Consider the following 23548-nt stretch of genomic DNA (forward strand, 5'->3'; position numbering starts at 1 on the left):
AAGCTTTGTATTTACCTAGGAAATCTGCATTCTTTTTGAAGAAGAATTTTACCATATCAGATGTGCTTCCACTAGGAGGAGTTGTCATCATATGCTTACACTATAAGAGTGTCAGGCTTGGTGCGCTTGAGTTATATAGCTCATTTGATCAAAATGTAATTACTTATAGTTACAGAGTAAAATATCTATAAAATTAACCTATATCTGACTGGCTTGTGGAACTTATTGCTAAATTGTATCCATATAAATATGAAGGGAAATTTACAGCATGTGTTATCTTAAGAGCAAACAAATGTTTGCCATTTGCATTTAGGGCAAAAATTTAGTGCATTTCCTACAGATTAAAATTTATTTTGAATTTCATGTTTTGCATAGAATATTGTTTACTTGAGAATTTGAGACTTCTAAAGTCTGTTTTAATGGTCATAGGAGAAAAACTTGAAATGAAATACCAGCATGGCTAGAAAGCACAAGAAAGAGGCAAGAGAGGGAAAATTTTAAATTTCATATATACGCAGTCCTATGATTTTTTGTTTAGGTGGTTTTTGTTTAATGCTTAGGTTGTAAATACCGATTATAACTTAAAAATAGGGTTTTTTAGAAGTTCTAATGAGACATGCTTTCGTTCATATTTTAAATTCAATATAATATAGCTGTGGCTCAGATTTAAGTGCTTCCTTTGATCTGTTTGCCACCTAAGTATTGCAGAACTGCGGTAAACTTCGTGGTATACAGTTTTACTTTGTTTTTCGTAACATTTTCCAGTACTCATCTCTTTTCATCAAATAATGATATATCATAGCAAAATGTGTATTTTGACAGTTTTTCAGAAATAGGGCCTCTGCATAGACTCCCATGGGAGAAGGAGACAGATCTGAATCAAGTCTGACCTTTCATTAAGAGAGACTGCTTGAGACATTTCAGCTTATGTTTGAAAGACTTTTGGACTGTTCGAGACCAAAGAAAACAAATGTTTAAGCCTGTCAGATGTCACAAACCAGAACTGAAATTTTCCATGCAGCTTTACTATTTCCCTTGTCTAAAAGGGCTTGACTTCTGCACTGCATCGAGCAGCTACTGTGACTTAAAACACTGCCGCTCCTCAGCTGCCTGCCCGCTCCCTCTCCTGCAGTTACTGTCTCCACAACCCAGTTGGCAGAAATAGGAAAGTCTGTGCCTTGTTTGCTTTATTGCACAGTCCAGGATGGATTAAAAGGGTGAATGTTTATACGCAGCCTGTGATCTGGAATGGAGGAGGAGTCCGTACCCTGCAGCAGCCGAGCCTGAGAGGAGCAGTAGCTCAGCTTTGGTGCCCCAGTGGCACCTTTACGTGTGGCCGCTTCCACGTCGCTACAGGCCTTCTGCCAGCACGAGCTTTTGTGTGGCTGCACCGTGAAGGAAATCGGAGACCTGATCTGACTTGAAAGAACAGCCCTTTTCTTTGGGTTATTTTCTCTGTCAGATCACCTCCCCTCACTGTGTGGCCATGCACATGCTAGCGCTGGCGCAGCAGAGAAACCAGGGCAGGGCAGACACCCCCAGCTGGCGGCGGCGGGAGCAGGGCTGCCTGCCGCAGGGCTGCCTGCCGCAGGGCTGCCTGCCGCAGGGCTGCCTGCCGCAGGGCTGCCTGCCGCAGGGCTGCCTGCCGAGCCTCGCCGCCGCGGAAGGCGGCTGCTGGCAGGAGGGTGCCAATAGCTGAACGCAGAAAACCAAAGCGCTGTTTAGACATTCCTTTGGAATCGAAATACATGACTCATCAGTTCTCTCTCCATTCTTACAGCTCTTGTTCACATGCCTGGAAAGCACAGTCACTAAATGCTAGGTAGAGCTGAAAAATTGTTCTCCAGCAGTTTGCTAGCACAGCAGTAGCTTGAACTGAACCATAGCAGTTTTTAAAAATGTCACCAAAATAATTAATCTAATAAATTGTATCTTACAATATAGTAAGCGCACATCTGGTGTAGACAAGATATTAACACATTTGTGGGCAACAAATTACCATATTAGATATGGACAGTACAAGTAAATACCAGTTTTTATGTTAATTCCTGAGTTTTTTGTTACATTCCAAGCTTCAGTTGAATTAATTTTAATGAGGACTGGGCAGAGGAAAAAAAACAAACAAATTTAAACAAAAACAACAAAAAAGTAGCCAAAGACCTTGGTTTTTTTGTTTTTTATCCAAAAAATTTTTCTTATGCAAATTTTTTGAATTATTTGCTAAAGCGAAAAATCTGTTATTTGCCTCTTCAACACAGAAGAAAGCAAAATTGCAAATGCATATTTATTTCTAAATTTTTGAGAATTTGCTGTACAACCTAACAGTATTTTAGCACAGTTTATATGCATAATTATTGTATACTGCCAGCAGCATGGTGTGCATTCTACAAATGAGTAGAATCTTTGGAATGGTCTAATTTATTTGCTTGGACACATGCTGCTTAGGATAACTGTCGCCTCGTTTACTCTCTACCAGCTTAACCAAAATTACATAAAACTTTAGGTATTTGTTTGCATTCCCTGTACAAACAAATGTATTTATTTTAAATAGCCCATGTGGTTCATTGCACAGGAATGTCATTAGCAGTCTTTGTATCTTTTTAAATTCAGATATCTAAAAGGAAAGTTCTCATTACTTTCTTTTGTTTCAATAAAAATCACCACTGCATTTATTTAATTGTATTCTATAAATAATACAGTGGAGAAAGTATAAATTGGATGTTGATGAAAATTCAGCTGTGTGATTCTATTTATGAAAAACTTAGATATTACAATCAAGTTAACTGCAGATATCACCTTGCTAGCACTATATAATACTTGCCAGAACTGAAGTTTCATATTCAAAAATTTGTCCTTCTCTTTCTTTTATTCTCTTCTTCAGTTAATCACTCCCAGCACAGTATGAGATTACTAAAATGAAGAAAGTAAGCACATTAGATGTGTGGCTTAGCAGATATTTCAGAAATTGCTAATTACTGTTGCCTATGCTGTTTTGCCAACTGCCTTCATTTTATAGATATTTTAATCATAAGACTGCATGTTTTTTTTCCTTTCTATAGTATAGACAACACTAATAGGGATCATCTAATTAGATTCCTTATGTTCCTACTGTGATCAAGCTTACTGGAGTTACAAGCTTACTGGCTAATGCATTTTTGTCCCTTCTGTATTCTTCCAAATTTTTCTGAGATTTATTCATTTTTCTCTTCCACTTCCTTCACATGCTTCCCTATGGAAATAACTTGGCCTCATATTTTCTCCTTTACCAATGCTGTGATACCAGCTTGGCTCTTTTATTATTGTTTGACCTCTGTGCATGCTTACATGATGCTGAGAATAGTTGTATGTCAAAAGCTGATTCACGAAGTGCAGAAGGCATTAGCAGGTGCAAAGTATGTTTTCAAACTGTATGGATGTAATTGGTTTCTAAGAGAATTAAATACATATTTCATTTTACTAGGCCACAGATTTTTATGAACTTAAATTGCATGTCTTTATGCTGTCCTAACTAAAATAATAGGATCACCTTTTTTTTCTCTCCACATCTTTCCTCTTCTTGTATATTCTCTACATGTTATAACAGGTATTTATCAGAGGTACTACTGTGATTGTTTTTTTCTTTGTTTTCTTTTGTTAAACCACCATCAATGATCACATTGTTTCACATGATGTTCTTACGCCTTCTCTTTCCCCTCCCACCCTGCATGCCATCTGCATGCAGTTTGTGTTTAGAGCGCATGCCTGGCTGTGGCATTTTCGTAGGTAGGTAGTTCTTCCCTTGTAAGATGTTTATTGATGGAGGTCTGGAGATGGAGTCTGAATGTAGTAATTTTTACATGATGAGTAGTTGTCACCTATAATTCCTTTTCATTCAGGGTTAACTGAAACTTGAAGGTTTTGCATATTATTCCAGTTTGAAGAAGAAACTGGTGATAGCGTATCTTTGATATCAAATTTATATACAATGTACCAAGTTCCAGTTCTCAGAGTACAAGAGGATTAATACAGTAGGGGTAACAGTCTAATTAGTCATAGTTTCCCCCTCCTTTCAGCCACAGTCCTTGGCTCCAAAAGTGCTTTCTCTGGACTGTCTACTGCACTGTGCCAATATTTATTTGATCAGTGTCCGACATTTTGCTTCAGCTGATGGATTGCTTTTCAGGTATTTCTGATGCTTCTGTCTCTTGCCCTGTCTTGCACATGCTCTTCCCTTTTTGCTACAAGATGGGGATGGCTTCATAATACATTATTTCTGATCAGTTCATTACCGATCTATAGCTTTATTAGACTAGAACCGTGCTCAATTCCTAACTAGGAAATCTCTGCAACTTTTAATTTAAGGCAATGTGCTAGCAGAACAAGGCTGGTGGACACTGGCAGTTCACTGTTAATGTGTTCACAAATCCTGGAGAAAGAGGTTACCTTTCTCATGAATGGGTTATCACTGCCATAGACATGAAACATGCTTTGGGTCATTGACTGATGTCTTCTGACTTCGCCACTCTGCATTTAATATTTCTTTAAAAAAACAGTCAGCTTCTGAGATTTTTCCAAGACATACTGTTGTCTTAAACTGTACTACTGACAACATGCTTTCCACTTGGCAAATTTTGTAAAGATGGGGGAGGAGAAATAGAAAACATGATCTTGGCTGCAAAAGAAGAGGCAGGTTTTTTGTATTAAGATTGTAAAATCTCTCAGAGGAGGCATCATGAGGATGAGGACCACTTCCAGCCATTCTAGTTTTTCACTCCACTGCATTCAAGAGGAAATTTCTAATTGGATATGTTATGCTCTGGGATTAAGGATGTTTATCATTGCTGTTTACTCTATTTCTACTGGTAGACAAGGAATGTTAGAACATTGTTCTTTTGAATCACTCAGGTACTTCATGCTGCTTTACCTGCAATTGCAAACTGGGAGGGCTATATATGTTTTTAATTGTTAAAGGCAAACCATGTATTTTAATGAAAGAGGTGCTAACAGATTGGATTTTTTAGGCCTTATTCTTTGTTTCTTTCTGCAAATTGAAATCGACTGTAATCCCAGACCCCACATACCTGTTTGTTCTTTAAATTGAAGATCAGAGTCACCACACATACCCTGACTTCTGAACTACTTTTTTTTTTCCCTCCCCAGTGGTGTAGCTTTTAATTATGAGAGTCTGAGAGTTTGGATTCATTACAAGTGTTTTTTCATGATAAGTAACTGTTTGTACCTAAACTAATGCTGTCAAACTTTTCTGAAGCTGTTGGTCACAATGCTTTATATAAATTACTCTAGTGAGGTACGCTAAGAAGAAAATCTGTATAATTCCTTTTTCAAGGTTTTCTCAGTTTGCAAAAACTTTCTGCCATTGGAACATGAGTTACAATGGAACATTCAAGAAATAACTGTCTAAATTGCGTAATTAAGCATAAATAGTTATGGTGTGAGCAGCAAAGAAAACAAACCTTTGGTCACTGTTATTACTTAGTACTTCATTGGGAGGCCTGAGGCAAACAGAGGGCCTTGTACCTGGAGTATAGCAAGACAAAATCATCAGCAGCATCCTTTGATAGTCCTGGATTATTGTGATGGAGGAAAGAAGAAAACTAATAAGTTATCGGCATACAATATATTATTGGCATTAGAATATAAGCAGTTACATTTAAAAGTTGCACATAAAGCACCCTTCACTCTGCTTTTACTTCAATTATGGTCCAATATGTATGACTACAACTGTTCAAATGTTTTAAAGATATTACAGAAAAACAGGCAGAAAGTGAAAGCTAAGTTCGGTTCAGTAGAGTAGAATGCCACTCTAGGAACCTCCTCGTTCTTCTTGCTACCTCGGAGAGAAATTCCCCACTGGATTACTCTGATGGCAGCTTCATTTCCTACAGGCCTCTGCATAGCCAGTGTTCAGAAACAGAACTCTACAAACCCAGATTGAACTTGAATTTTTTAATTTGATGTAAAATTTCGAAATTGTATATAGGATGTGGGCAGTACTGAAAGACCTTATGTGTGTGTGTATTTCAAAATACTATCCTTTTACTAAATTTCACTCATGAGCTTGTTAAATAATAACTAGTAGATTTCTGTACAGCTGCAGAACAGAGGAAAAACTCTTGCTGAATAAATAGAAGCAAGCCATGGAGCAACCATGACTTCATCTCATAAAAACCGGATGACCTAAGTAAACTTCTAATGATCTCTTTATTACAGGAAACCTCAGATATACAGAAAGTCAGTTTTTAGGATAGGGAAAGAGAACAGAGATCCCACAACTCCCTCCAACACATGTTGTCTTACATTTTTGTTTCCTTCCTGTCCTCTGGTTATTGGACATGCATTTCTCAGTGGGAAAAGTGTGTGCTCCACATCTGCCACATATCTTACCAGTGTGTTTGTAATCATATTTTGGATAGTAAAAAATGCTGGCATTACCTACCCTCAGCAAGAGTTAATCCTATTTTCAGAAATGAAAATAAATTATTTAAAGTAGAAGAATAATAGTAAACTCCCTCAGCCTAAAACCAGTTCTCATAATGATGCATTTAGGATCTTTTCCACAGGCATTTTCTTTTAGTTTATTTGTAATCCTGTTTTACCTTGGTCACACACTGAAACTCTCTCTCATGTCCTGACCACTAGGTTGTACCCTCTGCCCAATCAACAATGGATTGGTAAACAAGAGCTGTTTGAGTTAATGCTTGTGGTGTTTTTCTTCATCAAAACTGCTGGGAGCAGAAGGATCAGAAAGGCAGCTAGTTATCTGCTTGTGGGGGAGAGGGGATTTTTTTTTTTTTCCATAGGAAAAAAATGCTCATCGAAAGAGTAGGGAAAAATCTACACAGGCTTCAACAAAGACTCAATAGCATATGAAAGTACTCCATAAAATAATCATATTCAAAGATGTAAATGCAGTATATTGAAAATAGTGTCTTTTAGTATCTTGTCATAAGTTACCATGTCATTTTCTGCTTGCACTTGAATTTCCTTTGATTTTTTTTCCTCCTCTTTGGTATAAATTAATAACAAAGCAAACGCAGCTGGCCAAGTGAGATTAGATAGCCATTATTTATCACTATATTGTTTAAGGAGCATTTTGTTCTGCAGAAATTCCGGGATTCCTTTCATGCTTAGTGCTAAATTTCTCTTTGTTCTGGAATGAAAAGTACAGCGACTCTTCACCAATTCTTGCAGATATTTTTAACTGCTGTGTATTAGCATGCAAACTAAATATTCAAAATGAAATATAAAATTGGCAGTCTTACAAAATATGTTCTAAGTTAGGTTGTTAAACGGTTTTGAAGACAGATTCCTTTTTGAGAGCAAAATTCAGTCTGTATCCGGATTAGCAGAAGTGGATGAACCAGAAAGGAGCTATTTGTCCACTGGTTTACCAGCGTCTTAACCAGCTAGCTATGTTTTTCTTTTACCTCCTTGAAAATCCTGTGCCTTTCATGCTGACCATCTTGCAGCCTGAAAGTACCCTCTTAAAGCAAAGCAATAAATGGCAGATTTCAGCGGAGCCGGCTGAGCTTGTCTTCCCCTCGCATGGGAATGTTCTCTGTGGCCATAACATTCTGCAGAGAAATTCTTTGCGGTGTGCTCAGTAAGTGCTGAGACTTTCTGATCGATGTTACTCCTTAAGATGCTCTTCAATTGTTACTATAATACCACCATTCTTTTGGTGCATTACTAAATTGCCAGCCATGGCCTGCGATATTTTCACAATAATAAAAAAAATGCAATGGAGCAAATGATATGTGCAATATAATGGTCTATCCAGGTGGAGGATAGCAGGATTTCACAATGTGATTTGAAAGTTAACGAGTTTGTTCTTTAATGGTCCGTGAAGTGAGCGAGTTCCAGGTTAGGCCTTCGCAACATAATGGTATTGCTGACTTTGAAATGTAACCCTTTTGACTAGTTTCCAAGGTTGAGTGCTGAGGTGAAATTCTTAGTGGCTTCCAAAATAATGTTTGGTCCAAAATGTTCTGTGGCTTCTAAAGATGCTTTTTCTAATGGAAATGCTTTTTAGATATTTCTAGGAATGTATTGTACATTAACACAGGTGATATTTCTATTATTGGTTGCCTTTTTTCTGGAACAATCTTTTTGGCAGCTTGTATTTTAAAAAGAAGAAGAAGAAGAAGCAGCTTCAGCACTTTTCTGGTGTTCCAAGAATTATAACAATGCTAAACAGCTAACTAATTCTGTCTGACAGAAAGCAATAATGGTTCTTTGCTGACCGTAACACATCAGCCTGTGGGCAACTTCTTGTTATGTGTTCAGAGTAGATAGACATGCTGGAACAAGTGGTTTGTTGCTGCAAAGTCATAATTCCAGTTAGTTTCTACAGAGCTAATGAGCAAGTACTGTTCTTGAACAATGTATGAGAGAGAGAAAATCTTAAAATGAAAAAAAAGTACAAAAAATGTAAGACTGAAATACTACATGTCTGAACATGAGTAATTCCTGTTTCTGGCGTCAGTGCTCTGATATGAAATTTTCAGATCACGAGTCATAGATTTAGAATTGGGCCTTCTTGAATTTATGACATGCTCAAACTTGCCAATGGAAAGCTCTCCACAAACTCGGAGTAATTCTTTCAAAGCTGTAAGTATTATAGATGCTCACATGGAGCACTGATGTTGGGAGAATATTTAATGTTTTAATGTCTATCTTTTATTTCATTTTAGCAGTTGGAGAAAAGGAGGAAAAGTGACAAAAATAGGCCTATTCACGGATAACTCAAGCTCAGACAACATCACGATGGAGACCAAATGTAGTAATCTCTCAGTTACTTACATTATAGATGTACTCCGTAATGGGTTGACTTTAGCTGTGTTCACATCTTGGACAAACACCCGCCACAGAATGCTTTTTATGTGGAGGACTTCACAGAACATGCAGTTTCATTCACTTTCTTCACATTCCCATGAATATCACTGCTGCTTTTGCTATTTCTCTTCATTGTGTACATTTTCTCATATATGTTACATGTTTGGGAGGAATGGTATTACCAATGAATGAGCATATTGAGGAACATTCTCCATGAATACAAAGGCTGAACATTTTTAACTGATACCATAGCACTGAGGGACTCCATTCATTTTCTGAAAGATTAATTTAGTCATGAGAGCTAAACAAAACAGTCTTCAACATTCTTGGTTTGTACGAATTAATTGTAAACCAAACATGGATTCTCAGCTGGCATAAATTGTTGTCGTGTTTCCACTGATTTTGGTTATGGTGAATTAAGATCCTCAGACATCATAAAGTAATCTTTACCTACCTATTACAAAATGGCCAAGAAAGTCTTCATTTCTTTGGGTATAATGGCAGAACTTACATGCTATTAAGTGCTCTCTGAGATGTTGAGTCATTTAATATTCATAAGCAATAATATTGTAACGGAGGTTTGTGGGGTTTGTTCTTGGTTTCTTTCAGAGTCAATGACATTGTGAGGTGAGGGAAAACATAATGAAGCATCTACCCATTCCTAACTGGCTGACCCAGCTTGGTCTCCCAGAATATTGCACGCTCTTTGAACAGTATGATGGCGTAGAGGTAAGAACTGGCTTTTTCAGTAAAATTGTTCAGAAAATCTCAAGACCACAGTCTGTTATAAAACAGCTTAATGTTGGAGCAAAAAACTAAAGGCTGATACTTTGCTTTTGTCTTAGGAAAGGGGAAAATAAAACCAATGCATTTTGTAACTGTGTGCTAGCACTCAGTAAAATACAGTCACTTAGCCAGTGAGCTAGATAAAATGAGCTTTTTATGCTTTCTAATGCTGCTTGTCTTATATCAATCAGGGCTGTCTCAGATTGTAACTAACGGGTATGTTTATCAGAGCAAGAACACATAGATAATTTAATGTCACATGTTAATTGTTATATGTAGTTTTTATAGGTAGATGGATATTATGTGGCTAAAAGTAGTCTTCACTATTGAACAAGTACCACATTACAGTAGAACTTTACATCGGTAATCTTGAAGATCCCTAGAAATTTATTTAGAAATTCTTAAGGCCTTTCCCCACGGGTTTTACTTGGTCAAAATGAGACTTTCCTCTTTATTGTCCATTTTGTAATTTCAGTCCTTATTATGGATGTATAGACTTACTGGCATACACATAGAATATCATCAGTTAAATACTACTTTTGACATGTTTTAATTCTGTCTCTCAGTACTCCTAATTTAGAAAACAAATATAGAAAATATAACTAAGTATTCTCATCAACTCAAAATATCCTTGGATTCATTTACAAGCAACTTAATTTTTTAACCATTTTTTGTCCCTAATCAAAGTTTCATAAAGTGGCAATAACGTTTAATTAAAATTGGCTTCTGTGTCACATATGTGCTGCTGGTGTCAGCACATGAGTGTCAAGGTAATCTTATAATCCAAGCAGAATAAAGATAAAAGGATTTCAAATATAATGCAGAATTTGTCACAACAAGGAAAAGGACATTTCTGCGTTCCAAAATGGACTCAGTCAATAAAACTTAGAAGCACATTGAAAAATTTTATTATGTGATTCACACTACCTTTGTAACACAAAAGATGGTTAAATAGATCTTTGTGACAGCTGAGTTGATAGCAAACTGAAAAAAACTTGCAGCAAAAATAGCTTACAGCTTTAATGGGCCTGAAAGCTAGCTTAAAAAAGTTTTTGCTGAAGCACAAAACTTAGAAATAGGCTTAGTGCATCATTTTGAATACAATGAACTCTTTTTAAGTTCAGGGCCACAAATCAGTCTTTCAGTTCTGCAATTTCTGTAGAATTTGTTCCATGGACAGTTGTTATATCATTTCTCAGTTCCTCAGCCAAACTGAATCCTTTCCTGAATCATAACTTTAAGAAAATGCCTGACTTACTGAGACTTCACCTACTTACTAACACGCTTAAGAATCACGTTGAACTGAGTTTCTAAGTTCTTGGAAGTCTAAGTAGTTGCCTTTGATGATTTCTACCTTAAAAAAAAAAAAAAAATACTAATAACTGTTTACATTGGGATTTTTAGCTCTACAGTAGAAGGTATGATTATATCCATTTTGCTGAGGAAAGTGATGCACAGTTTCTTGAATTAAATTATTCTTAGATAAGTAGTAAATTCATGGCAGTAGAAGCATGTAGTAGAGCGTGGCTGCTCTAGCCAGTTCAAGATCAGAAAGTGTTGTTTATGATCTTGAGTCTCCTACCTTGAAGCTTTCTTGCTTCATTCTTCTCACTGACAAATAAAATTTTCACATATTATTGTTCTCTGCTGCAAAAATGTAGCAGTTTCTTTAAAGCTACTAAAAAAAAGCTCAAAATGCTTCTATAGAAGCTCCGACTGTGTTATCCTGAGTGTGTGCTGTTCAGTGCTGGACTTAACACCAACCCTTTTTGTGATTCTCCTTAAAATATTTTTGCTAAAGTTTGAAGAGCAGGCATATCACATTTCTATTTGTTTGTGTGTGTTTGGACCATTTTAGGGGGGGGTTCTGAGGGAAGGGGAGGGGGCCTCCATCACTGTTGCCAAAGTTTAAAAATCCTTTCTACTGAACTGAGAATTCATCATTAGTATTAATTTTAATTTGAGTTAACGAAGAAAGACATAAGAATAACTGTTCATCTCGCTTCTTTTGTGTCACTGGATACATATGATGTATCATTTAGGAAACACTTAATATTACATTTTCAAACATAGAGCTAGATCTTCCCTCACAGCATCTAAAACAGCCTTAGGTAGTGACACAAAAAATGGAGGCTCTCAGCAATTAGAGGACTACTCAGCCTAAAACCAAGCATGTTATGCATTTGCACTGGTTTTAGTTTAAAAGCAAGATTTAGAAATGACAATTTCTGAAACTGGCTCAACTTAAATAGGAATTCTGTGTCAGTCATCTTCACTATTATACACTGTAATAATGTGATCTGTACTTTATGGTCCTAGGCCCCAGCTGTTGAAGCTCCATAAAAAGACCACTTTTCTGAGTACCACCTTCCTGTAACAAAATGGAGTATGTTCTATAGAACTGTCTTTATCTGATTTACAGACAAAATACAGAAGAGTTAAAATGAGAAGAAATGCATTTGATCCTAAATTTTCTATTTTGAATATGTTTTCTTTTTACTCTGAAAGATGTTAACATTAAATAGAAATTCTGTACATACTTATAAATAATGTCTTGAATTACTCAGCAGCTTATTTGGGGAATAAGCTAGTAAAGATTTAGTAGAGAGAAGGGGAAAGAAAAGAGAACAGTTCAGTTTTGATTATCTAAAATACATTAATGGGAACTTCATGTTACTCAAAACAGGGTCACAACCCGTGCTGTCTATTAATTACATTAAGTAGTCTCTTGATAATCCAAAACCTTCCCTTCTAATATTATTGTTCACTCTGAGATGCATCTTCCTTCATGAGCTTAGTGCAATTAGCATATTAGCAGTTCTGGGGGTTTATTCAAAGGAGTCTTAGTTTTTAGAAACTCTCCGGCTATCTTGACCAGTTTTGCTTTGAGAAAAATTTAGAGACAATGAATGTGTTTTAAAGAAAAATGCTTCATCTCTTTATTGACATAGCTTATCACTACCAAGGGATTTCATGTAACATGTGCTCGCTGTTACTTAGCTTACAGTATCAGAAACAGCAAACTTGTCTGAAGGAAATTTGAATTACTCCTGGACTGATAGGTATAGTATGTTCCTTACTCTGGCATTTGCTGCAGGACCTACTCCATCTTACAGAGGTTGATCTTAGGAAAATGGGAATTGGAAATCAAGTCCACCGAACACACATCATTTCCAATATCCTGCTGCTTCAGGAAATAGAAAAAAAGAGAGGTAAGATCTCTGTATTGTCTCCTAAAGGCTGAGAGAATGAGTTAAGGCAGCCTGAGCTTTCCTGTCACAAAGATAAGATAAATTAATATTCTGATTCAGCCTGCTCTGTCAAATATACTGTTCTGAATAAGAATCACAGGGTTACTGTACATAGACAGTAAGAAGAATAGCTAAACATTAAGCTGTTAGCAGTCTTTAAAAAATATATATATAACATACTTTTTTTTAGGACTTGTCATTAGAAAAGGCTCCGCTTTCATTTCACTTTTTATTGCTGTCTTCAGCTTACCAAGATAAAGTAATGGTAACAGACCATAATTGATGGAAGACTGTGTCAAGAATCTGTCTTCCTCATTTGGAAAGACCAAAACCAAAAGGTCAAAACTAAGCAATGTTGTACATGTGCCGCCTCACCCATGTGAGGAGGGAGAAAGAGTGTCTTACACAGGCGATCCTTACCCTCCTTTCCTATTTGGGGCTTAGCTATAAATTAAGACTTGATCAGAACATCTTTTGTTGCTTTTATGATGCTTTTTTCAGTTAAGAATCAAAATGCAGCTCAGGCCAGGCTCATGACAGTTGGAATGAGCATGCTAGCTCTGTGAGCCGTTCTGTTCTGAGGGGAAGGATATAGTAAGGTATTATTCAACTATGACTCATTGTACAGGATATTTTGAGAATTGTGAACAAGATAACAAGATACGATTATTATGCAGTCTGCCCAATAATTCTAAAATATCAGTGCCTAAGGGTTTCACAAATTTCATAGGAAGCAATGTTTTACTGAGCTGAGATTCCTGCCTTTCCCTTCTCTCAGTCAAGATGAAAAGACTTTTAGAGCCTGAGTCGAGATAAAATATTCATAAAATTTGTTTAGCTACTTTAACTTTTTAGAACAAACTAACATGCGGTGAACTAAAACTAGTTGTGTACAAGTACATCGGTATATTTTCTCAATATTTTCTGGTGAGTTCAAAATAGATTCAACAATTATGTAATTTTTCCTATAATTGCTTGGTTTAACTTTTGTATGAATGTAAATATGACATTTTTGTACCTGCTCCTTTGAACAAATTAGGAAGTTATTCAAGTTGATTACTGCAGTGAAACTAGGAAATATTTCAATTAGAATCTGTTTTCATTTGGTTTGGGGACTTGGTTTTGTAACCTCCAGCTTCTGGAGTGAAGAATAGATTACTGTTCTCACTGGAGCATTTGTCAGATGAAGGGACCCCTCGACCAGTCATTCACACAGTGAATTGACTTACAGATATTCATGTAACAGTTCCATCAACTGAATATAACATTGCAAATTCTATTAATATAATTACAATTTAAGGTTGTTCAGCTTCAGATATGTCAGGTTAAATCTAATCTTGCTGTACTTCCAGTGATTTCAGTGAATTTGAATTTGAGTGAAGCATTTTATCTCTGAATTGGAATGTGTATTTTATGACCTCCAGTCAGATATCCTGCAAGGTAAAGCATGATGCCATGTGTTTCTTTTTTGGCAGTTAAGTGCTGGAGTTTAAGCTAAGTTTTAATAAAAATAGCAGTGCTTCATATTTTTCTGGATGTTTAAAAATATCTTAGTGTTCAGTATTTTCATTCACTCTCCAGTTTGGGCTAATGAAACAATTAAGTGTATAATTGAATTATATGCTTGAAAACAGAGCCACCTTATAATCTCTGACTGGTTCTGTTTACACCAGGATATTTACACCCAAGGTGGCTTTACCTGCTGTATTCCGGATTCTGGGAAGGCTGCGGAGCAGATCAGTGCCGTCGGCCCGGGCTGCCTGCAGCCTGCTTTGTTTTCTCAGTGGGGCAAATGACTGTTATCTAGTCTCCAGCCTATTATGGCATGTTTTTGTTTTGTGGCTGTCTTTGGCAGAGTGCTGTGTCTAGCAGCAAAGTGCTTAATCAGTTACGCTGAAAACGCTTATTTTTCAGCACTGAACTGTACTGAAGTCAAACATCAGAACATCCAATGTTTTAAATCTTCCATTAGGTTAAATAAATATTATTGTCTTACTAAATGGTAAACCAGTACAGAGCAAAAGATATATTATTCTGTTTGCTGCTAACTTGAGCTTTAAACAATAGCATTGTATTTGTTGCTAGTTCAACATTTTCTATACAGTGCTTGATGTCATAAGTCATTTTAATATGTGAGCCTTTTCACAAGGTTAGTTTTATAGGTCTAAACATTTCTATGTACAGCGAAGTTAAGTTTTGGAAAATCTTGTTACAACATTTTCTGTTTTCTAAAATGTTATTTTAGACAAACATTCTAAAATGTTTACCTGGTTCTGAAGCTGCATTTAACAGGACGTGTCTCAGTACAGAGATTTGGATTCTTCCCTTCTAACTCTAAGTACTCTGCCTGTGGTTCCACAGTAATTAATGCCAAGATCTATGCATTGACATACTGCCCAGCAACACATTTGACCTGGATCAAATATGTGCACATGATCACTTATCTGTTGAATTAGGCAGAGTGTACAATTCAAAGTTCAGTAGCTTTATGCTTTTATGCTATCTTTATACCAGCCAATGGGAGGGAAATATTTATAAGAACTGATTTGACATGGGTATCAATAGCTAATCGATATTTAAAAAAAAAAAATCAAAATTGTTAAACCACTTAATCCAGCAGAATGAATTTTATGGTGGATCAGTGCTTTGGACAATGGGGCTGTGATATTTTTGGTTGGTATTAGAAAACCTAAAGGCTGCTCTACTGGACTCTTGACCTTAATTGAAGCTGGGTTTCCAAAATGCCAGCCCAAGCAATCTGTGCTGCCTTCAGCTTTCCTTGAGCTGCTTTTTCCCATCTCTGTTTCATTCCTTTGTTGTCAACACAACTATTCTACAGCTGCATGGTGAACCTGATCTGGAAAATTATCTGCCTGAAAAATAACTTTTCTTCCCTGTTGTTCATCCAGATAAAGTCCCCTTCCAGTTTACCGTTCAGCTGCACAAACATTTGTACAAGTATGAATGGTCAGGGAAGGGAGAGCCGGGCAGAGCCGTGGTGGCTGAAAGAGCCCTCCTGCCGTAAGTGAAACCACAGCCAAAGGTGCTGTACTGGGAGGCAAGTCCCTCTATGCTGCTTCTAGTCGTTAGAAAGAGACAGGCAAATTCAGGACGTAATTTACTCCACTTTGAATTTTAATCACCTTACGCAGGTGTCTATTTTTTGTTGTTGTTGATTATAGAGAGACCCTAGGATGACTGCCTTCATAGCAGAGCACCCAGTAAATGCTTGTAGCTGGTGGAATGAATCTAAGCCTAAAAACATTGTCCACAGTTGGACTGGAACATTTCATCTCTTCTTTTGAGTACAGCCTTCCAAATTTTAAGAAAATGTTTGATTTCTCTTTTCTAAATCCAAATGATCTCAAATGTTAACCTAGGGCTTATCACTATTTCATTTGTTTGCGAACCAAAACACACAGGTGGAAATATTATTCCAATTTCTAAAAACTTTCTTGCTAAATGCAAAAAGTATCAGTTATATACACACTTTCTAACACCATTTCATAAACATAAAGCCACAAAAATGGCTGGGTACTGAGTGAAACTGAAAGTTACTTAAATCCAGGATCCTGTATCAGATGGTGCCACAGTAAATGTCAAGTGAAACATAAATGGGCACACCAACCCATAGTGATGCTTTCCCAGAATACTTGCTCAATCTCTAAGCATTTAATCTAACAAAAATTAAGTTACAAAAGTTATGCATGTTGAGAGCTGTAAATATTCTTTCCACAGTCCTTTTGCCTATATCTTGACTTACTTTTTATGTGCACTGCAGCACATTCTGGGTCCGGGTGTCCCGATCACCTATTCATATATTCCTGGCATGCTGCGACTCCTTTGAGATGTACCTTTTGATTTCCTTTGCAGGAAAATTGTAGTCAGAGGGTGGGGCCTGCTGCTTGCCTGGGCTTGTCCCGGTAAGGAGTCAACATGCGTACAAGATTCGGGTACTAAAGCACTCGCAAGTACCGCAGTGTATATGTGTGGACTGAACTTCTGCTTGTGCTTACAGCAGTGGTGTCAGCTGCTGTCTAGCACCTTTTTGTTGTCTTATAAATGTTTGTTTGGGATAGCAAAGAAGTCAGGAAATAATATCTTCCAGATGTAGCTTCTTGTAATATGAGAGAAATAGGTAACAAATTTGGGGTAATCTGACTCCTGTATCACACAAACAATTCTTCCTTTCCAGAGCAAGAGGCAGAGCACTCTGTCCTGTAGCTATGAGCACTTCAAGAATGACATGCTGAAAGCCGTAGCCCGGTAGTTAAGAGCAGTGCTCCAGAAAAGAACTGTCATTTGCCAGAATCCCCTGATATAACTAAAGCAGAGTTTGATGCTACGTGGGGTTGAGACAGAGTGATATTTAGTCATATTACAATATCGTGCTACAGTCTTTAGAAGTGTGGTTTAATTGTGGTTTCTTATGAATTACGGTAATAGAATAAATCATACTTCAGGTATGTTGAGGAAGGACACCATGTTCCAGCTGCTTCAGTACAGTAGAAATGTCACTATAGAGAGGGTAATGTAAATATATTAATGTAGATGTCTATTTTGATATAATAAAAAAACAGCCTGGATTCTGCCAGATTTGGAAGATATTTTTTGGTTCCTTTATCTTCATGAATTTAAAGACAGAATTATTTTTAGAAAGTTTTGTGTCATTTGATGATTAAAATGTTTGTGTACACTCATTTGCGATGTATTCTTGTGTGCATTGCTGGTTGAGGTGTGAGTGGAAAGATACATAAAAAGTCAAGTGACAAGAAGTTTTCTTATGAGGCATTCTGAGAGCTGGAACTATGTTTTTCCACTACCTTTTCTTACTGAGCTGAATTCTGATTAATAGCATTTTATGGCTTAACATTATTTTATTAACATCTTAGAGTGTTTATATATAAAATGCAATACTGTTAACTCTTTTCCTTTGAGAGGCTAACGATATGAAGAATCTTGCCTTTTTAACTTATATTTGTATTGGTTTTCCTGTAGAGAGGGACTGCAGTTTTAATAGGATTTAAATTCAGATCTTTTATAATTGTATTAGTTTCATACAGAGAAGGCTAGCTTAATGGATTTAAATAAAATATAAACATTGACTGTTTTCTGTGGGTGAATATAAAATAATATGCAAAACCTGAATTAGGTGAAATGTAAACTGATACTCTGTAACTTTGTGCATTTGGTGGGGAAAAGAGATTTTATATTTAAATTCTTATATAACTGTTTTTGCAGATGTTGTATTTCTTTCCCTATTGCAGTAGTGTAAAATTAAATGTGAAGTGTTCTCTCTTTCCTGCTGTCTGCGTCTTCTCCCTCTCATTCATGATACAGAAGACCTAAGATGTGTGCTATTAAGAAGGAAGATGAGTGATACTTGTGAGTGATACCCCTGCTTGTGCTCGGGACAATATAAATGGAGAGGCAGAGAAAAGTCTATCTTCAAAAAGTTCTAAAATAACTGAGATGCTCTCTCGTGTTATTATCAGAAGACCAGAATAATTAGCATAAAGGCATAAATGGTTTTGCCTCATCGTGTCCATGTATATTGCCTTAGTCACTATCAGATATAGCCCTTTTGCTCATACTGTCTTTTTTTGCTTCTCTTTAAAACATTGCAAACTCAACCAGAAAGCTTTGGAGGGTGGTATGTAGTGTCAACCTGGCAGATTCCAGATTAGTGCTAAAGTATGCTGGTAGCTTTGCCAATAGATGGAAAGGAGGCTGCTTTGAACACTTTCATTTGTGTAACAGATTGCTTGCTACCTGTGTGGTCTATGTTGCTCTCACTGAGAGATATAAGGATTTGAAGGTGTTTGCCATTTCTTTTTGAGGAGCTCGGAAATGTAGGTATTGTTACATGTGTGAACATACAAATCTGACTGTACCATTTCATCCATAGAAATTTCCAACTTCATTTATTCTTACGTTCTGGCCTTCTATTTATCCTTTTCTCTTCATCAGTTATATTCTGAATGAAAAACTCAGAGTCTGTCACATGCAGAGAGAGGCTGTTAATTCTCTTGTATTTGAGATGTTTTACAGAAACATGAAAAAAAATAAGTTTACAAGAACATCTTAGCTTCATAGTAACATGGGTCTTCCATTCCTAGAAAAGAGAGGAAAATAGACCTGCTGGTGAGAAGGAAACCATAAAACCATGTCCAGCTTCCTCCTGGTCTTGTCTTCTGGTTTATTATGTCATTTACCAAAACTAGTCAACAAAAGAAAACTGGTTTTAGTGCAGTTGTAACCATGTTCATCAAACTTTTGAAACAGGACTGCCTAATCTATACCAGCACAAATTGGTTGATGTGGTTTTCAGTACCAAATTGAAGGTTGGGGATGGGACAACATGTTATTGTCACAGATTTTGTGCAATAATTAATTTTTCTAGTGTAAAGTGGATTTACTAATTGGGAGTTGTTAAAGATGATCAGTTTTCTTGCACTGTATCAGGCAAGGGCTGTTTTTCATTCAGCGTTTTGGTTCTAGCAGTGGCCAGTACTAGCTGACTCAGACTGCGTGGACCTCTGCAGTAAGCAGTTCTGCCAACTTCTGATAACTGCAGTGAAGATTTCTTCCAAAGCTTCCAGTTTCTTTCTGACTTAAGACTCACATTTTTGTGAGCTGCAGATTAGAGGAGTTTAACAGTAAACCAGTTCCTATTGGAAAATACTGATTTATCAGAACTGAAGCTTTAACCAGTAGTGAATGAGGATCAGACATCTAGTATGATACGAACCAAGTTTGCCCTCTGCTAGGTCCACAAGAAATGAATGTGCTGTAGCCAAAAACTCCAGCAAGTCACAGTATGTTCATGCTCTAGTTTTTCACCAAATGAGCTAAGGGTTATATAACTCCTCTGACTCTCCTGCTTTACTACAGCATTATTTCCAGGACCATCAGCTGAGAGACATTTCTGGTTGCAAAACTTCTGAGGCTATGGATCACAAGGCTTCTCAAATCTGACTCGTAATCGATAGCTGTTTGGGGTTTCTGAAAGGCCTTGGGTCTCCGGGCCTAAAACAGGCCAAAAAGCAAGACTGGATATTGGTAGCTTTATCCTGGAAGCCCAGAGAGCTACTGGCTAAATTTGTCCGTTTCAGTTAGCAACTAGGGGGAATCGTAGAAAGGACAGTTGTCATTGTTCATAGTTTTCAAATGAAATATTGTGGGATTCCAAGTACTGGAGCTTTTTTCACTTTTGGGTTTGTCACTCTAATTTGGCCTGATTTGTCTTCCATTAACTTGAAAATTATCGGTGAATAAATTTGATTCATTATTTTGTCCATAGGGTGTCTGTGGGAGTTAAGGGAATGTGGCATTTTGTTTGTTTGGGTCCTTTTTCTTCTAAGATAAGTCTACAGTAAAAACTTGCTTTGACTTTTGTTTTTTTAGGAAACCTGTAACCACTGCTGTGTGAGCAATCCATGCATACCATGTCGTAATCTTGGTGTAGCTACTTCTGCATTTTATCATTGCAGCTACACAGCAGTGCTTTTAAAGTAGATGGATTTTCTCCCAGCTATTTTAGGAAGACTGGAATTCTGAAGTTTAAGGTCAAACTGAAAAATTCTCATGAACCCTTTTGTTTCATCCCATCATCTCTTTCGTTACTGTGAGCCAGGTCCCTTTTGAAAATGCTCTCCCAAGAATTGGCAAGTATTCAGTTCTTAACACGATTAATGTACACAAGCTACAACAAGCAGATATAAAGTCTTGGCACTGGCTGGAGTCCCAGTTAGGTTCTCCTCATTCATCTGTTCAGACAGCTGCTTGTATAGATGTCTTTGCAGTAGGTGGAAAGATGCACCTGTACACGTTCCTCTTGTACAGACAGCGGAAGTCGAGGATGACCATACAAGGCCACAGCAGTGTGTGACACAAGACCAGGGACTGTCAGCGTGCTCCTGGGTTTTTAGCTTCCCTGGGATGATGTCACACAGGACAGCACTTCACCAGTAACACTTTTATGGCAAGGAGATACACAGGTAGCATGATGCTGTATAGATAAAATGATGATTAAGGGGGCCACAGCTCAGCATGGGATACTGGTAGGAGGGCTTGGCAAAGACACTGCAGTTGTTTCAGGACACAGATGCTTCCAGACTTTATCCCACATCTCAGTAAACCCACTTCCAGAAGTAGATTTAATAAAATATTGAAAAAACAAAAATCTTGCAACAGGATTCTAATCTGATTTAATTCAAATTAACTCACAACTAATGTACTTACCTAGTGTAGGCAGTCCTGTAAGTGCCTCATTCTTAAAGACTGCAGGCAAACTGCCAATAAAAATGCTTTATATAAAGTGGGGACAAGGATGTGTTGTGTAAATTGTCATAGAGAAGACAAACTTTCATTTACATCTGAAGACAGAACAAAACTACTAGGAAAAGGATGTAATGACTCATTCAAGAGTAATCGCAGTTTATGTAGGACTGCCCAGCTACCAGTCCTATTACTTAACACCCAGTCATGTAGCTAAGGAAATTACTACTCCTTTTCTAGTTCTTATTCATAAAAACATGACAATGAACCATGACATTATTTCCTATGTAATTGCACTGCCTGAAAATTTCCTGATTTTTTTAAATCAGTCAATAGAGAACATGTTATATGCTAAAATTGATTTGAATTTTTAGCATGGTTTTAGATGTTTTTACCTAAACTGTAGTATATATTGTTTAGATAGAGAAGCAAGACATTTTCCTTTATACAGTGAGGAAAATAATAGTGTGCACTTCTGTAGTATCTTCCACTTGATAAGCTGATGAAGTACTTGCACATTCTTTTATGTGAAAATCTCTACCATTGTGATGTACATTAGAAAAGTTTAAGTATACATCATATAGGAAGTGAGTCAGAGTATCATAACTATAAGTATAATCCCAGTATGTCAACTACTGTTACTGTATTCTCATCATAATTCTATTTTTCTTGCACAGGACTTATTAATGAGACATTCTGGTGCCCAGGGCAGGATCACAGTCTGTTTTTGTCTGGTTCCTTTTTCCTCTCCCTGCTCCACCCCCCCCCCCCCCCCAAAAAAAAAAGTGTATTTTGAAGAAAGATTGTGCATGAAACATCCTATGGGAAATCTCCATAGACTGTTGCTGGTGACAGTGAAATTATGGAGTCTGTCACTGTGCCCAGAACATTTCTGTTACCTCTCACTCCCTGTCCTCTCTACTTACCTGATTTTGCATGACTGGCAATGACAAAAGATACTGCAGAGTGCTATCAAGCCATTCAAGATTTGCCTGCTTTCCTAGTTCATCAGTAGCTCAAATGTCATTGCATCTGGGAAATTGAAAACGATTGAGTTTCTGTCATGGGTTTAGGCCTCATTTTATGTGAAACTGGTTTGAATTGAGATCATAACTACTAGGTTTTGTTCAGTGTCAGCGTGATGTTACAATTTTCTGTAATTGGGGGAAGAAGTTACTGAAATGTGGTGTCTGTGTCCCTCAGTGTGCCACAAGTGGTGAGTTATGGCCTACCACCAGTGAATCCTTTGGGAAACTGTTGTCTTTTACATTTACCTGAACTTTGCCTGGCTTGAAAGTGGTTATTGTAAAAGGTGTGTGGCAATACCAAGAGCGATGATGTTTTCCTACTGCTCGTGCCTGTATGTTAGGAATCTGAAGTGGGATTGCTATGGGGAGGGGGGAAATAAAAGCACAGTTCAGAAATGCCAAGCGTGAGCTGCTTTTACTTTGGATAATACTAATTTTCTCATCTTTTCTCTCCTCTTCTTTCCCTACTGCATATTTGAGCTCTCTCTATGTTTATTATTTCTCTCTTAACTTTACTAAACTTCATCTTACTTGAGCTTTCTTATGGAAAGATTCTGCTCATATCCATGACAACTCTCAAGACTCTTTCAAGAACTCTCCTTTCCCAATAACTGCTTCTGTAACATACATATTGGCTAAAGCATCTTGATGAGCTGAAGGTTCCTTAAGCTCCAGCTACACTTCAAAGCAAGGTCCAGTGCTCTTTTTTAATTTTATTTATTTAAAAAAAAATTTTAAATTTCATTCTACTGTAAGATGATGTACGTATAACATTCAATCCAATTTTAGATAGCTCAGCTTGCAAAACTCAGTATTCTGCATAAAATGCATAAAAACAAACTACAAAGAAGTAGGTATCCTAGTTCAATATCCAGTGATTTAGTCTATGTTAGGTTGCCGTTTGGAATTTTAATCCTGCTGTTGTCACCATCACATGTAGTTTAACTTGTTTGGAGTGAGGATACCACAGTTTCATTTATTTTTGATGACTAGTTTGATAATACACTGAGGTCTTGGAAGCTGAATAATCTGCTCCTTAATGACCTTTATCATTTAGACAGTTTAGGACCACAACATCAGCAACCTATGAAACAGACACAAGAGTCTCATTAAAACTAGTCCCGGGAGGAGTGGAAAAAGAGTCAAAGGAATAGATATTACAAGGAAAGTAACAGATATTAGAGTGAAATAAAAATAGTGCATGAAAAGGATGTCCCAAAACTGAGGAACTGTACAAGTAGGGATCAAATATTTAATATCAAAACCAATTAAATGTTTGACAGAGAAATATTTGACCTTGAAAAGCTAATGTCAATAGGATAGCTGTGAAAAGGTATCAGTTACAGAATGTTGGCTTATGAATTCTGA

General features: G+C 37.0%; 1 protein-coding gene across 4 annotated transcripts in view; it reads left to right on the top strand.

Annotated features, from left to right (window-relative positions):
* Positions 1–23548, top strand: part of BCAR3 (BCAR3 adaptor protein, NSP family member) — a 119839-nt gene that overhangs the window by 31067 nt on the left and 65224 nt on the right. Inside the window, exons 1-3 of one of the 4 annotated variants that reach the window (XM_067300912.1) lie at positions 8719–8779; positions 9445–9564; positions 12719–12833. The exons of 1 other annotated variant lie outside the window; for it this stretch is intronic. In XM_067300912.1, the coding sequence (XP_067157013.1) occupies positions 9478–9564; positions 12719–12833 (202 nt within the window). In that variant the 5' untranslated portion in view covers positions 8719–8779; positions 9445–9477. Of the gene's footprint in view, positions 1–8718; positions 8780–9444; positions 9565–12718; positions 12834–23548 lie in introns of those variants that run through there. 2 more of the 4 variants (XM_067300910.1, XM_013961345.2) reach the window with 2 other exon arrangements.

Source organism: Apteryx mantelli, chromosome 8 (assembly GCF_036417845.1).
Source record: "Apteryx mantelli isolate bAptMan1 chromosome 8, bAptMan1.hap1, whole genome shotgun sequence".
NCBI classification, from domain to species: domain Eukaryota; kingdom Metazoa; phylum Chordata; class Aves; order Apterygiformes; family Apterygidae; genus Apteryx; species Apteryx mantelli.